Source organism: Coenobita brevimanus, chromosome 103 (genome assembly GCF_032717465.1).
Source record: "Coenobita brevimanus isolate Jiangsu-jjx chromosome 103, ASM3271746v2, whole genome shotgun sequence".
NCBI classification, from domain to species: Eukaryota; Metazoa; Arthropoda; class Malacostraca; order Decapoda; family Coenobitidae; genus Coenobita; species Coenobita brevimanus.
In genome coordinates this window covers 4,305,294-4,317,900 of record NC_137056.1, presented here as the reverse complement: position 1 = coordinate 4,317,900, position 12,607 = coordinate 4,305,294, and the positions used below count along the sequence as shown (strand labels likewise).

The following is a 12,607-nucleotide window of genomic DNA, read 5'->3' as shown; positions in this document are numbered from 1 at the left end:
ATCCGGGAACCAAACCTCCACACTCATCTTTGCATCTTCCAGTAGTGAGGTGCTGTCTGCTGCAGGGGAACATTGGTTCACTGCACAGGACGACCCTGCAGGGGTGGAGTTTTGCCTGCGGCTGATGGGTCTGCTCGACCAGACAGACTGGGGTTATACAGCAACAGGAAAAAGTTATTTCTGGGCATTTATGTTCTACCCCTTTTTGCTTGCTAATGTATCTTAATGAAGTGCCAATGAATGTAAGGCACTGGGACTCCTCTTGAACTACATCCATCAATATGCTAAAAAAAAAAAAAAACTCACTTGGAATGTATGACATCATCATGAGTGAAACATGGGTTTTAGGCCTTGTAGGAACGTGCATTTTAGTAGGAAGTAGGATGATGATGATGATGCATAATTTTCAGGTGTTGATGATGAAGATTCTGCTGCATTTATAGAAGTAAACACTGATGTTTATATTGATATTATCTGTAAACTTGTTCACAGATGCTGGAGTCTTCAAGAAAGCATCTATTGGTCTACATAGCACACACCTCCTTGGGCTACACATCTCTGCACTAGCCACAGACAACTTGTTAGTGTCTTGAGTGTTTACTGATATTTTACTTATGAGTAAATGTTTTATGAATAAATGTAGGAGAGAAGTTAGTGAATTGGAATGAAATGGATCTGGATAGCCTGTGGAATGCATATAGGGATTGCTTAGGAATGCTAAAGTGGTTTGTGGTGTGGCAAGAGTGACAACAAAGGAGAAAGATACAGCATGGTGGGATGAAGAGGTTAAGAGAACAGTGGAGGGAAAGAGGAAGAAGTGGCTAGAATGGTTACAGGACAGGGGTTCAGTTGAAATAAAAACTTAAAATACTGAGAGCAAGAAGTACATAAAGAGACTAGTGAAGAGGAAAAAGAAGGAAGTAAATGATGATCTAGGAAGAAAAATGAATGGAAATTACTCTGAAAATAGGAAGTTATTCAGGAAAGAGATGTGGAAATGTAGAAGTGACAGCAGAAAGAAATGTGAAAGTGTGAAGGATGTAAGTGGTAGATTTTTAACCCATGGGGATGAAGTAAAGACCAAATGGAAAGAAAATTTTGAGTCTGACAAATGGGAATAGAGAGAGCAGAGCAGCTGTAAAAGATTGGTTTTGGGGGTGTGCAGAGAAGGAATACAGTGCCAGGAAACGCGACACTCGCACAGGTGAAGAGTGCTGTGAAGCGGCTGAAAAATGGGAAAGCAGCTGGGGTTGATGAGGTGTATGCAGAGATGATTAAGTGTAGTGGAGAGAGCAGAATGAAGTGCTTGTTGGAGATATGTAAGAAGGCATGGATGAGTGAAACTGTGCCAGCAGAGTGGAAAAAGACTGTGATTGTACCCCTGTACAAAAATAAAGGTGAACAAATTGAGTGCAAGAATTATTGTGGCATAAGTTTATTGAGTGTGGTAGGGAAGGTATATGGAAGAATTATTGTGGGGAAAGTAAGAGAGATACCAGAAGTTTTAGTGAGAGATGAACAGGGTGGCTTTAGGAGTGGCAGAGAATGTGTGGATCAAATATTTGCAGTAAGACAGGTAGTGGAGAAGGCTTGTGATAAGGAGTATAAGGTGTTTATGTCATTCATGGATCTGAAAAAAGCATACAACGAGGTAAGCAGAGAAGGTTTGTGGAAAGTTTTGCACATGTACGGTGTAGGTGTTAAGCTGCTAGGTGCCGTCAAGAGTTCATATGATGGCAGTGAAGCATGTGTAAGGGTAAATGGGCATCTAAGTGAATGGTTCACGATTGGTGTGGGTGTGTGACTAGGTTGTGTGATGTTCTCATGGTTGATCAATATATATATATGTGGACGGGGCGATGAGAGAAGTAAAAACACGAGTAATGGAGAGGGGGATGGCGTTGGTAATGAATGGTGATGGATGGAATGTCTCAAATTTGTTGTATGCTGATGATGCAATACAACTTGCAATTACCAAACAAGAACTTGGTACACTAGTACAGAGTTTTGCTCATGTCTGTGAGCATCATGCCTTGATAGTAAACATAGAAAAGAGTAAAATGCTGGTTATTGAGAGAGAAGATGACTCCCATTGTGATGTTACAGTGAATGGAGAGAGACTGGAATTGGTGAGAGAGGTCAAATACCTGGGTATAGCTACAGAGAAAAGAGGAAAATATGCAAAAGAAGTGGAAAGTAGAGTGACACAAGGAAGGAAAGTAGCTGGTACCTTAAAGGCTGTGATAAGGAACAGAGGCTTGAGTGTTGCAGCTGCACAAGGCTTACATGAATGAGTGTTAGTGCCAACTTTAACATATGGATATGAGACTATGGTGTGGCATGAAAATGAAAAGTCAAGAGTGAGAGCAGTGGAGATGGGACTGCTAAGGAATGTATGTGGAGTACAGAGAGTGACTAGGATACAAAATAATATTCGTGGAAGTTGTGGAGTGAGGAAGTCTGTGAGCACCAGAATCGAAAAGAATGTACTGAGATGGTATGTCATGTGAAGAGAATGGATAACAATAAAGTGGTGAAAAAGGTATATCTGAGCGAATTTGAAGGAGGGAAGAGGCAAGGTAGGCCGAGGAGAAGGTGGAGGGATATGGTGGATGAGTGTGTGAGGAAGAGAGGTATGGAAGTCGGCGAGGCTAGGGGACTGACAAGAGATTGAGCTGGCTGGATGAATATTGTGAGAAGAACTTCATGATCAGGGATTTGGGACCCCTTTATAACATGATGGTGTCCTGATTGACTCTGTTGGATGTGTTTATGTGAAGCTACAGAATGTGGTGAATGTGTTTGGCATATCAGATGGAGTCAGGATTCCGGGGGCTTGAATGATGAGTGAATGCAAGTGTAGCCCATTGAACTAGGTAAACTTGGACTGTCTGGATGTTGCTACTCCTCACCCTGCCCTAGGTTGGGAAAGGAGGTCCGGATGATTATAATGATGATGATTTTAACCTATGCCACAGGATTGCCACATACACAGACTTAACCAGAATACTATATTTTTGCTGTAACTGGACAATTTTTTTCCTTTGTACACATTTTCCACACACACAATACCTCACCATACATGACTACCTGTTCAAATGTGATGGGTTGCATTAAAGTGTCTATTTTTTTTGTGTGTGTGAAATTTTACACTATGCTGTTTTAAATTTTCCCTCTGGGCATCTGGCATATATGATGGGAAGAAAATGGAGAAGAAATAAGATTTTTGCAGTACCATAATCCATTTTTTCTTGTTAGAAATTGTTACATCCCCCTCACAATACACCATAGAAAAGCTTGGGTATTCGTGGCTCCATTTTTTTACCATGAGAGCTAATGTAGCTACAAACTTGGTAACTAGTCCTACAATCATCACTCTTAGGCAGGAAACTCACCCACAAGTAAAGAGTCAAAGTTCAAACAGAGACCATTCATTTATTACAGATTTTTTAGTACATCTGAGGTTTCTTTTCTCAGCAGTGTTCAGCTACCGTTTGAAAGTAATGAGATGGTTTTGGTACTTATTTAGATTCAGTCTGTAGAAAACAACTGTATAATGGTCAGCTTCAGTATGGATATTGAGATTCCTGTAGAGGAAGCATGGTGCCCTTTAAAATGATTGAGTGATTGTAGTGTGTGTTGATATTGAAGCAGGGCAGGATGAAGGCCACATTGTCTGGCTAGATGTACTGAAGTTTCTCTGGGAAGAACTGTTTCTGTGAGATGAATGTCTGGTGGGGGTTCATGAAGGATGCTGTTTGGCTTGAGGTTTTAGATGGCTGAAAGGCCGCCAGGGGGTTACATGAAGTTGCATTGGTGCCTACATTAACTTACAGACATGAATCTTTGGCACAACATTAGCCAAAAAAAGTAATGAGTGGTAGCTGTGAGAAATGAAACTACTAATAAATTTATGTGGGTTGTATATGGTGGATAGAATAGCAAATATAAGACTATTCATGGAGTAATGCCGGAAGAGCTGCATCGCTCCACTAAGAAAATGAAGGTTAGACAACGGACATTTTTGCCTTTGGGGTTCCTTCACAGAGTACCATCATAAAAATATTATGAGGAACTCCATGGAGGAACACCGATGGCTCCTTATGTCCAGAATTCAGTATTTTGTCCTCCATAATCTTGACTTTGATTTTGGCACAGTTGGTTTTTCTCTGTGGAGTTCCTTACAGTTTTAGAAAGGTAGAGTACGATCTGAGGATAGCAGAAAGTGTGCTTGGATGGTTTGGTCATAAAGAAAAAATGGATATGAATAGAATAGTTTAACCCCTACACCGCGGGCTTGTTTACCAATAACTTGCGTGTGCCGCGGGGTTATTTGGGCTCCGACAGACTCTCAAAAAATATTTGCCAAAAATCAGTTATTAGTCCTAGAATAATAAAATTATATATGCTTATGGCACATACCTTCAGCTTTCTCCTGGAATGATTGTTGAGCCTTCGTCGGTTACCGTAGGACTTGTGGAGACCTCTGAAGTAGGGTAACGAAGTCTCCACTTTACACTTCCCGACAACCCGTAATATGATTACCACAGCCAGATACAAACACTATAAACACTATTCTACAATTTTCAAGTAGTTTGGGATCCATACTAAAAAAAAAAAAAAACTGTGAAAGCAATGGAAATTACGAGCGCGTCTGATCGTCGCACTGGCACTAGTTCGCTCTTGGTACTCTGTCATTTATTATTCATAAAACCCCTCACACTTTATATTTCTATTACTATATAACACTTATATACATCTATAGTCTTTATCCATAAGTTTCCTTCAGTAGTATTAGTTTATTGTCACTGTAGGGATTCAATTTCTTTCAGTAAAATACGTAGCATTCACTTTCTCGTCCTGTACAGTATACTGGCATTGAGAGTGAATGTCACTTTCATCTTCACTCTCATAACTCATAGCATTCAGACATGCTAGAGTGAAACTTTCACTTTCATTACTCCTAGGGTATATACTCGTATTCTTATAATACTACTCATTTACATTTCTATTTACGTTCTCTATTTTATTTACGTTATTTACATTTCTATTTTATTTACACTGTGTTGTGCACTGTCACTTGAAATAACTTATAAAACTATTTTCCATTGTTCACGTATATTTACATTCATTACTTTCACTTGCTGTTTACACATTATTTACACATTATTTACAATTCCACTTGCACTGTTTTACTCAATAGAAAGATCGTAGTCACTCTTTTATCAATTGTCAGCCCTTTACCTCTTTCCACACGAGGTTTAGTAGGGGGTAAAGGTCACAGGGCCATTTGCATGGGGGTGAAAAAAGGCCTTGAAGTCAGCAAGAAGAAACATACGTACTCTCGCTTCGGAAGTTGAGAGAGAACTGAGTGATAACGGAGGAGGGAGGACCACCAGCGTAGAGGCCTGCAGGGGTTATTCAGAGTTACCAATATTACTTCTTGAAACAGCTAAGTCTAGCACTGATATGATTGGCAGGAAATCTAGACAATACATTATAAATTTGGTAGTTCCAGGTGAATGTAAATATCACTTAGGTTGCTCCCTTCCCTCCTTACATGTATATTTATTACGAAAATAGATTAGAGGCCTACTTAGGAGATATATATATTCAGAGCTACCAATGTTATATCTTGAAACAGCTTTGTCTAGCACTGATATGATTGGCAGGAAATCTAGACAATACATTATAAATTAGGTAGTTCCACGTGAATGTAAATATCACTTAGGGTTCTCCCTTCCCTCCTTACATGTATATTTATTACGAAAATAGATTATAGGGCATATTTCAAGGGGAAAAAAACAGCGAAAATTAGCGAACGAGTGCACGTGAGGTGTTGTCAGGTGATAATTAGCCAATTCCAGGTGTATGGCACTCTCACTTACCTTATTTCTTTCTTGTATATATTATTTGGTATAAGAATAGGACATAGGGCTTATTTCAATGGATGAAATCAGTGAAAAATTCCAGGGAAGATTTACTTAGCGTAGCACGGCCGGGCAGGCGAGAGGATAGGGTAATGGAGGGGGGGTAGGGAGGGGAGTCAAGAACGGGGAGAAATGGCTAAATTGTCAACAATGGATGGGAGTACAGATGAGATTAGGAGTGCTGACTAGTGTTGGACATTGGCAGTACCGATAGATGATACAAGCCCCCACTTGGAAGCCCGGGAGAATTCAAAATAACACAGAATCACAAAAGCGACGCCCCGCGGTATGATCCCTTGCTCCCAAGCGTCACGAAAGTGACGCCCCGCGGTTAAGGGGTTAAAGGGTATAGTATGTGAGTAATTCTAAGGGTTTAAGAACAAGCTGGAGAAAGTTGAATATGGCAAATATGAATAGGTAAGAATGTGAGTAATGGAAGTAAAGAAAGCAGGAAGATTAATGGTTAATGTTTGGAGAAGTACCACCTTGTTATATATTGCCTTCCCATTAAGCATTTTTTTTCTCCCTCTCTCTCTCTCTTTCTGAAGTCCATAGTAATGGACAAAAAAAAATTTCTGTTAACTGTTCTTTGCACAGCCATTAGTTTCTAGGCTGGCTGTTCTATACACAATGCTTTCCTGGTTGGAGGAGGCCTGACTGGCAGTTGTATGACTTTTACTCATTCATTATTTATTTTCTCAGGTTTCTGTGATGTGATTGGCATCAAAAGGCAACTCTCCGAGGTAACTTGTGGCTTAGATCATGTCCATGTGCCACTTTAAGGGATATTTTTATGATGCAATTCATATCACTGAGGATCTTCAGGAAGTATTTTTTGTGACATGAATTGCCTCATAGTGCATGAAGGGGCTAAGGTTCCTTTGCGACTTCTAATGCTGATTTGCCAATTTCGTCCAATTTATGATAACATTTGTATGAAGTTGTTATACTGTAGTTTGGAACATAGTCCAGAGATACAACAGGTCTTACTTTATGCTCACAAATTTCTGTCAGGTGTGGCTCAAGCGGTGGGTGTGTTATGGTATCCAAGCCTTCAGACAGGTTCCAGCCCAGGAGTGTCCTCACAAATGATTTAGATAAACCAGAGGCCATTACAAACTTCATAAAGCACACATCACCCATGGTTTTGGTAAGTAGTTGGTGGTCTTTCTATTGATGTCAGTCCCAGTAATTTGTGATAACTGTATAACAAAGAGCAAAGTTAACTTCCCATCAGAGTCTGCTTGGAAATGGATGGAAAGAAATATATTAACTCTTTTGTTAGCAATGTGAAGAAGGATTAAAAAGATGCTGCTGAAGTATCTCTGATGTATGAAAAATTTGAAAAATACCCATAGTTGATCCCCATGTCTGATCCACAAGTCTTATTAGCATTTTCATTGTTTCATTTTAGTATTCTGATTAACATCCAGCAAAACTGACATTTAAGATTGTTGCTTGTAAGATCATGTGTACAATATTGAGGGTCTGGTGTAGCCTTCATTTCCAGATTATCCATACCTCACCAGTGCATAATGGTGATTATGTACTCTGTTGTACATCAACTAAGCCATGTACAAAAATTGTTATTCAGTTGATATAGTGCAACACTTGGCATATAATGTATGAGAGATTTTTTTTTCAAATGTTGAGCTTTGCTTAGGAAGTGAACACATTGAAGTTTAGAGATGGTAAGGTTTTGCTGGCGTATGATTAAAGTATCTATACTCATTTTTTTTTTTTTTTTTTTTTTTTTTTTAAATAGTATAGGCACTTTTTAACCCATTCATTTTGATGATGTATTTTCTGCTTTATTCATGCTACCTCCAAACAGCTTTATTCAGTTTTAGAGAGATTTTCTGAACTAGGAGGAGTTAGATGGAGCTTTTGCTAACCCATTCTACAGTGGTCTTGGCAGTGATAAAGAGAATCATATAGAGGTAACAAAAATATATATACCTCAATAGAATTTATCACCTAATTTAAGGGGTTATAACTCTTTAGGAAATAACCTGCCATTTTTTTCTTCTCAGGCTGAGCTGGACCCTGAGCGATATTATTCATTGGTGGGAGAGGAAGCTGAGAATGCTGGGATGCTTCAGAAGTACCTGATTATCTTGTTCCTACCAATCAGCACCACTCAGAGAGGTAGGGAGTACAGTATTATGCTTCACATTCCTCCGACAATTTACTAACACTGTCATCCTCGTCGTTGTCATTGTCGTTATCATCATCATCATCATCATGTCATTATCATCATCGTCATCATCATCAATCATCATCATCATCAATCATCATCATCATTCATCATCAATCATCATCATTCATCATCATCATAATTTTTTTTTTTTTTTTTTTTTTTTGGAGGATGGGGTGAGGTAGGATCCAGATGCAAGGAAAGAGAAAACATGAGAGTCAGAAGATTATTAACACTGTGCTCAGTGAACTGGGCCATGTATCTCTCAAGTCCCTGGAATCCTGGCTCCACTTCAAAAGCATTATAATTTTTCCACCCCAAGTTTTGCTTCTTATGTATGAGCCAGGAAGAGTCATTGTGTTAATTGTCAAGTTAAAAGGGGGTGTCAGACTCTTGTCATGTGGTTCTCTGTACTTTGTTGTACCTACTTGATCCCTTTCCTAGCCTCATCAGCCTCTGTACCTTGTTTCTCAGAAACTTATTAATAATACCCATCCACATTTTCCTTTGCCAGCCACACTTCTTGCCACCTTCAAATTTCTGTCTATCTGTCTATTGCCAGACGCCATAATCCCTAACGGGGTGGCCATTTGACTCTGAGTTACTTGTTTTACAGGGAGGGGCACTAACCCTCCACCAACCCATTTGACATGTAGGGAGCACGTATGGTTTGGTTATGTGGTTACCACCCAGCGTTGTAAATGGTTTCTTGGCTTACAGGAAACCATTTGGCTTGTCACTCAGTGTAAAGCCACCTGTAACAGAGAGAAAAGCATTAAGTAGTGACAGGAAAGATGGGAGAAATAGGAAGAGAGGAGGGCAGGTACAGAAAAAGAATGATAAAGGCTAAGGAAGAAGTAGGCAGCACTACATCGAGTGAATGGATGATGGTCGCCACCACCTACCAATTTGTGTATACATATTTCACGTTTTGGCAAGCTTTCAGCAATCCACATTTTACTCATTTAATGGCAGAACTTCTCACTGGTGTGCCCCTCTCACAGATAATACTTCAGTGGTCGTTACAGAAGTTCCTCCCCGGCTCCTTACTAATGCCTTTGATCCCTCATCAACAAACCAGGCCAGTGTGCAGAAAGTCCTTATAATAATGGTTATTACCACAGTCTTGAGGATTGGAAAGTTATGATACTATCCATGAGATCACATCCTGATATCTTACGTTTAATGAAGTTTCAGCTCACTTACCATTCATTCATCTGGCTCCATGAGGAAAATGAGGAAGAGCATCCTTGTATAGCCTCACATACGCTTCTATCGTGAAAGATACATAGCAGACTTCATAACTGTTGTACATGTTCTGCCAAATTGCATTAGCTGCAGCTTACCAACCCAGCTTGAAAGTAAGTGTTCTTTATGAATAGACTAATAAACAGATTTTCATAATGGCTCTAGATACTTTGCCAAAACAACTAGTTATGCAGGCTGATCCAGGGAGACCCTCCAGGTCACAGGACATCAGGAAGAAAACAGCTGCCATGGCCTACTTAAACCACATGATCTACTGCAAAGCTGAAATAGGATTATAGGTAACCATGAATATTTACTTTAAGCTGAACCACTTTCTGTTACACAGTACCAGGGAAGTGTGTGTCTGCTAGCTTTCAGGACCTTCTCATCACTGATTAAGTGCCTGTGCCAACATACCTTGCAAGAGGGCATTGACATTACATGCTGAGAAATACATTTCAGTTAACAGTGAACTTCACATATATATAAACGCTTCTGTGTATACTGATCATATGAACCATTACCTTTGTGGGCTGACTGTTGTGGTACTGATGTCCTCGCAACCAAGTGTGCCCTCTGCAAAGTAAAAAGTAAATTTGGGGACAGACTTCATGAGGCACATCCCTGGAATTTAGATATTTGAGCCGGGCAGATTACTCACCTGCTCTCTTGGGACACAGGGCCACTACATTATCCAGGTTACCACGGTTGGTTTTCTTTCCAAGCATCTTTGTTGTAAATAATTGTTCAGGAAGCCCCATTCATTTCCTGGTCCCCCTGGTACACTTACCTGGTTTACCTTCTCTTGTAATTTGCATCATCTTAACCCCTTCAGTGAGACCCTACAGATTGAAAGAGTTATTGTAAGTTTCCATGAACACCATTTCTTGAGATCATGTTTTATAATTTAGTCTGGCAGGTGCCTGATGAATTTCCTTCATTCAGAAAGGATTATTCAACCTGAAGGGATTGATATTAAACTACACCTCTGGTAAATTCATAATGCTAAGTTCTTACAGTCTTGTGTACATCCCTTTTCTTTTCAAAAAGGAACTACAGTATTGTTGTCTGCCTCTAGTTTCCCAGTACCTTTTCCACATCTGATGCCAGGTAATATTCTGTTTACATGATGTCGCTGATTTCTTAACTACCAAACCCCTATATTACTTTGGTTGCAGCCATTTTTGCTGAATGATTGCCAGTTTTCTTCCTGACAGTTGCTCATTTTTTCCATTCCAGTTTTTAGTTCCTGTAATAGAGGCCGACCCTTCTACAATACATTTATCATTCATTTAGTATTCATGTGGTGTGCAGATAGAAGTACCTTAGCATTGCTATGGCACAAAGTGTGGCATAAGCATTGTACATTATTATTTACTTGTATCATAACTTATACTAGCTTTATCTCATTGCTAGGAGGTGGTGACAGCAGAATGAACTCAGAAATGGATGTACTGGTTGCTGAGGATGACTGGGGTAATAAGATTGGTCACTTGGCAGCAGAAATGTCAGAGCCAGGGTTTCTGTTTTCATGGCTGTCATGGTGAGTATAAATGGGAGGGATCTGGTTTCCAAAGAAAGTTTTGTGTTGTTACAACAGACTAATGTTTACATGCCATAGAGAATTTATATTCCCAAATAGCTTCCTTTGAGCTTTGTTAGTTAGACAGTACACCATTTATGGAGCTTTATCAGTTACAGTGATAGATTTTAAAAATGACACTTCTTTACCGGTAGTCGTTATACCTTTGGTAGTAATTGAAGATAAGTCAGCTTTGTGTCTTGGTGCATAACTGTACCTGGGTCATGAGATGCTGGGTATGGGTATATGGGAGTAGTGCAGACTCATTTCTTTCTTATTTTTCATGTAGTTCTTGGTCAGAATGCTTGTTCTTATTTCCATGTGTGCTAGATCAGAGTATGGAATGAATGAATAAAAACTATACACTGGAAAGTGTCAACTGGAGATACTGCCACTGAATGGATGGAGAAGTTTTATTATCTAGGTGACTTGCTGAGTGCTGGAGGAAGACCAGAGACTAGCTCCATCGCCAGATTGAGAAGTGGATTGAAGAATTCCAACCATTAAGGGGCTCACCTTTCGTGCCAAGAGTACTCTCAACAAAATATTTGAGCAGTATTATATTGTATGGCAGATGAGACTTGTTCTGTAAGGGAAAAGCATATCTGCAGGTTGGAATAAATACAGATGATAACATTAAGGTTATTCTGTAAGATCTCACTGACAGAACTGAGAGTATTATGCTTTGAGAGAGATTTAGCATAAAAAGTGTCAGGGAAGTGATGCTAACTGATTCATTGAAATGGTTTGAACATGTTGAGATGAGTGTGAAGGATGACTGGTTGAAGAGGGTCACAGGTCTAAATGTGGAGGGAAGCATGCCCAGTGGCATGGTGAAGACATAGGGTAGGACCTGTGTGGAGACCTCTAGGCTTAGGGACTGACTAAGGAAATGCTTCAAGATTGTTGCACAGGGAAAGTTGCCGCTGGGTGATGAAAGGACCTATACATGTTAGTATGGTCAGTTAAACTTCTGAAATAACCTCTTGTTCATGACATTTTCTATCACTGATATTCTGAAGTGATTTTTTAAAGCCGGTTTTGACAGACTTGGTTTGGGACATTTATGATGGTTATCAACTGTTCCTCTTTCTTTTTCTGCTTCACTCAAGTGAGGACCCTCTGGCAGTAGAGCTTCTGGTAGCATATGGATTGACCAGCAGTACAAGGTCTCTGGTTGCACTTATTAAGGATCCAGATACCACGACACTGCATGTATTCCCACCCACCAACACCTCACAGCCAGCTTTCAGGGACTGGCTCATAAAACTGAAATCAGACCAACTCCCAGTTACTGGTAAGTTCTCATCTGTTCTACCGGTATATGTTTTTTAAAAATATGATTAAGATTGCTATGGTTACAGTATGTCTCTAAATACCATAGATAATTGGAGAGAGTAAGAAGAGAGTGGATGAGGAATTTGGAAGGAGTTAGTGTAGAGTAGAGGGAATGTAAGAAAATGTTCTGGAAGGAGGTAAAGAGAGTTAGACAGGGTGATAAAGAAGTTAGTAGGAGTGAAAGATAAAAATGGCAGATTTTTTGTGGAGAATGAAGAAAAAGTGAGCAGATGGAGGGAACACTTTAAGGAACTGTTAAGCATAGAGAATGAAAGTAATGCAAGTATAAGTGGCTGGGGAGTGGCTGGAAGA

The 12,607-nt window shown here is 39.7% G+C and overlaps 1 protein-coding gene across 2 annotated transcripts in view; it reads left to right on the top strand.

Moving 5' to 3' along the window:
- The window catches only part of LOC145415535 (thioredoxin domain-containing protein 16-like), a 52,465-nt gene that overhangs the window by 32,699 nt on the left and 7,159 nt on the right, over nt 1-12,607 (top strand). The window contains exons 13-17 of one of the 2 annotated variants that reach the window (XM_080284760.1): nt 493-580; nt 6,945-7,080; nt 7,964-8,078; nt 10,795-10,918; nt 12,070-12,254. In XM_080284760.1, coding sequence (XP_080140886.1) covers nt 493-580; nt 6,945-7,080; nt 7,964-8,078; nt 10,795-10,918; nt 12,070-12,254 — 648 coding nt within the window. Of the gene's footprint in view, nt 1-492; nt 581-6,944; nt 7,081-7,963; nt 8,079-10,791; nt 10,919-12,069; nt 12,255-12,607 lie in introns of both variants that reach the window. The other variant, XM_080284759.1, reaches the window with a different exon arrangement.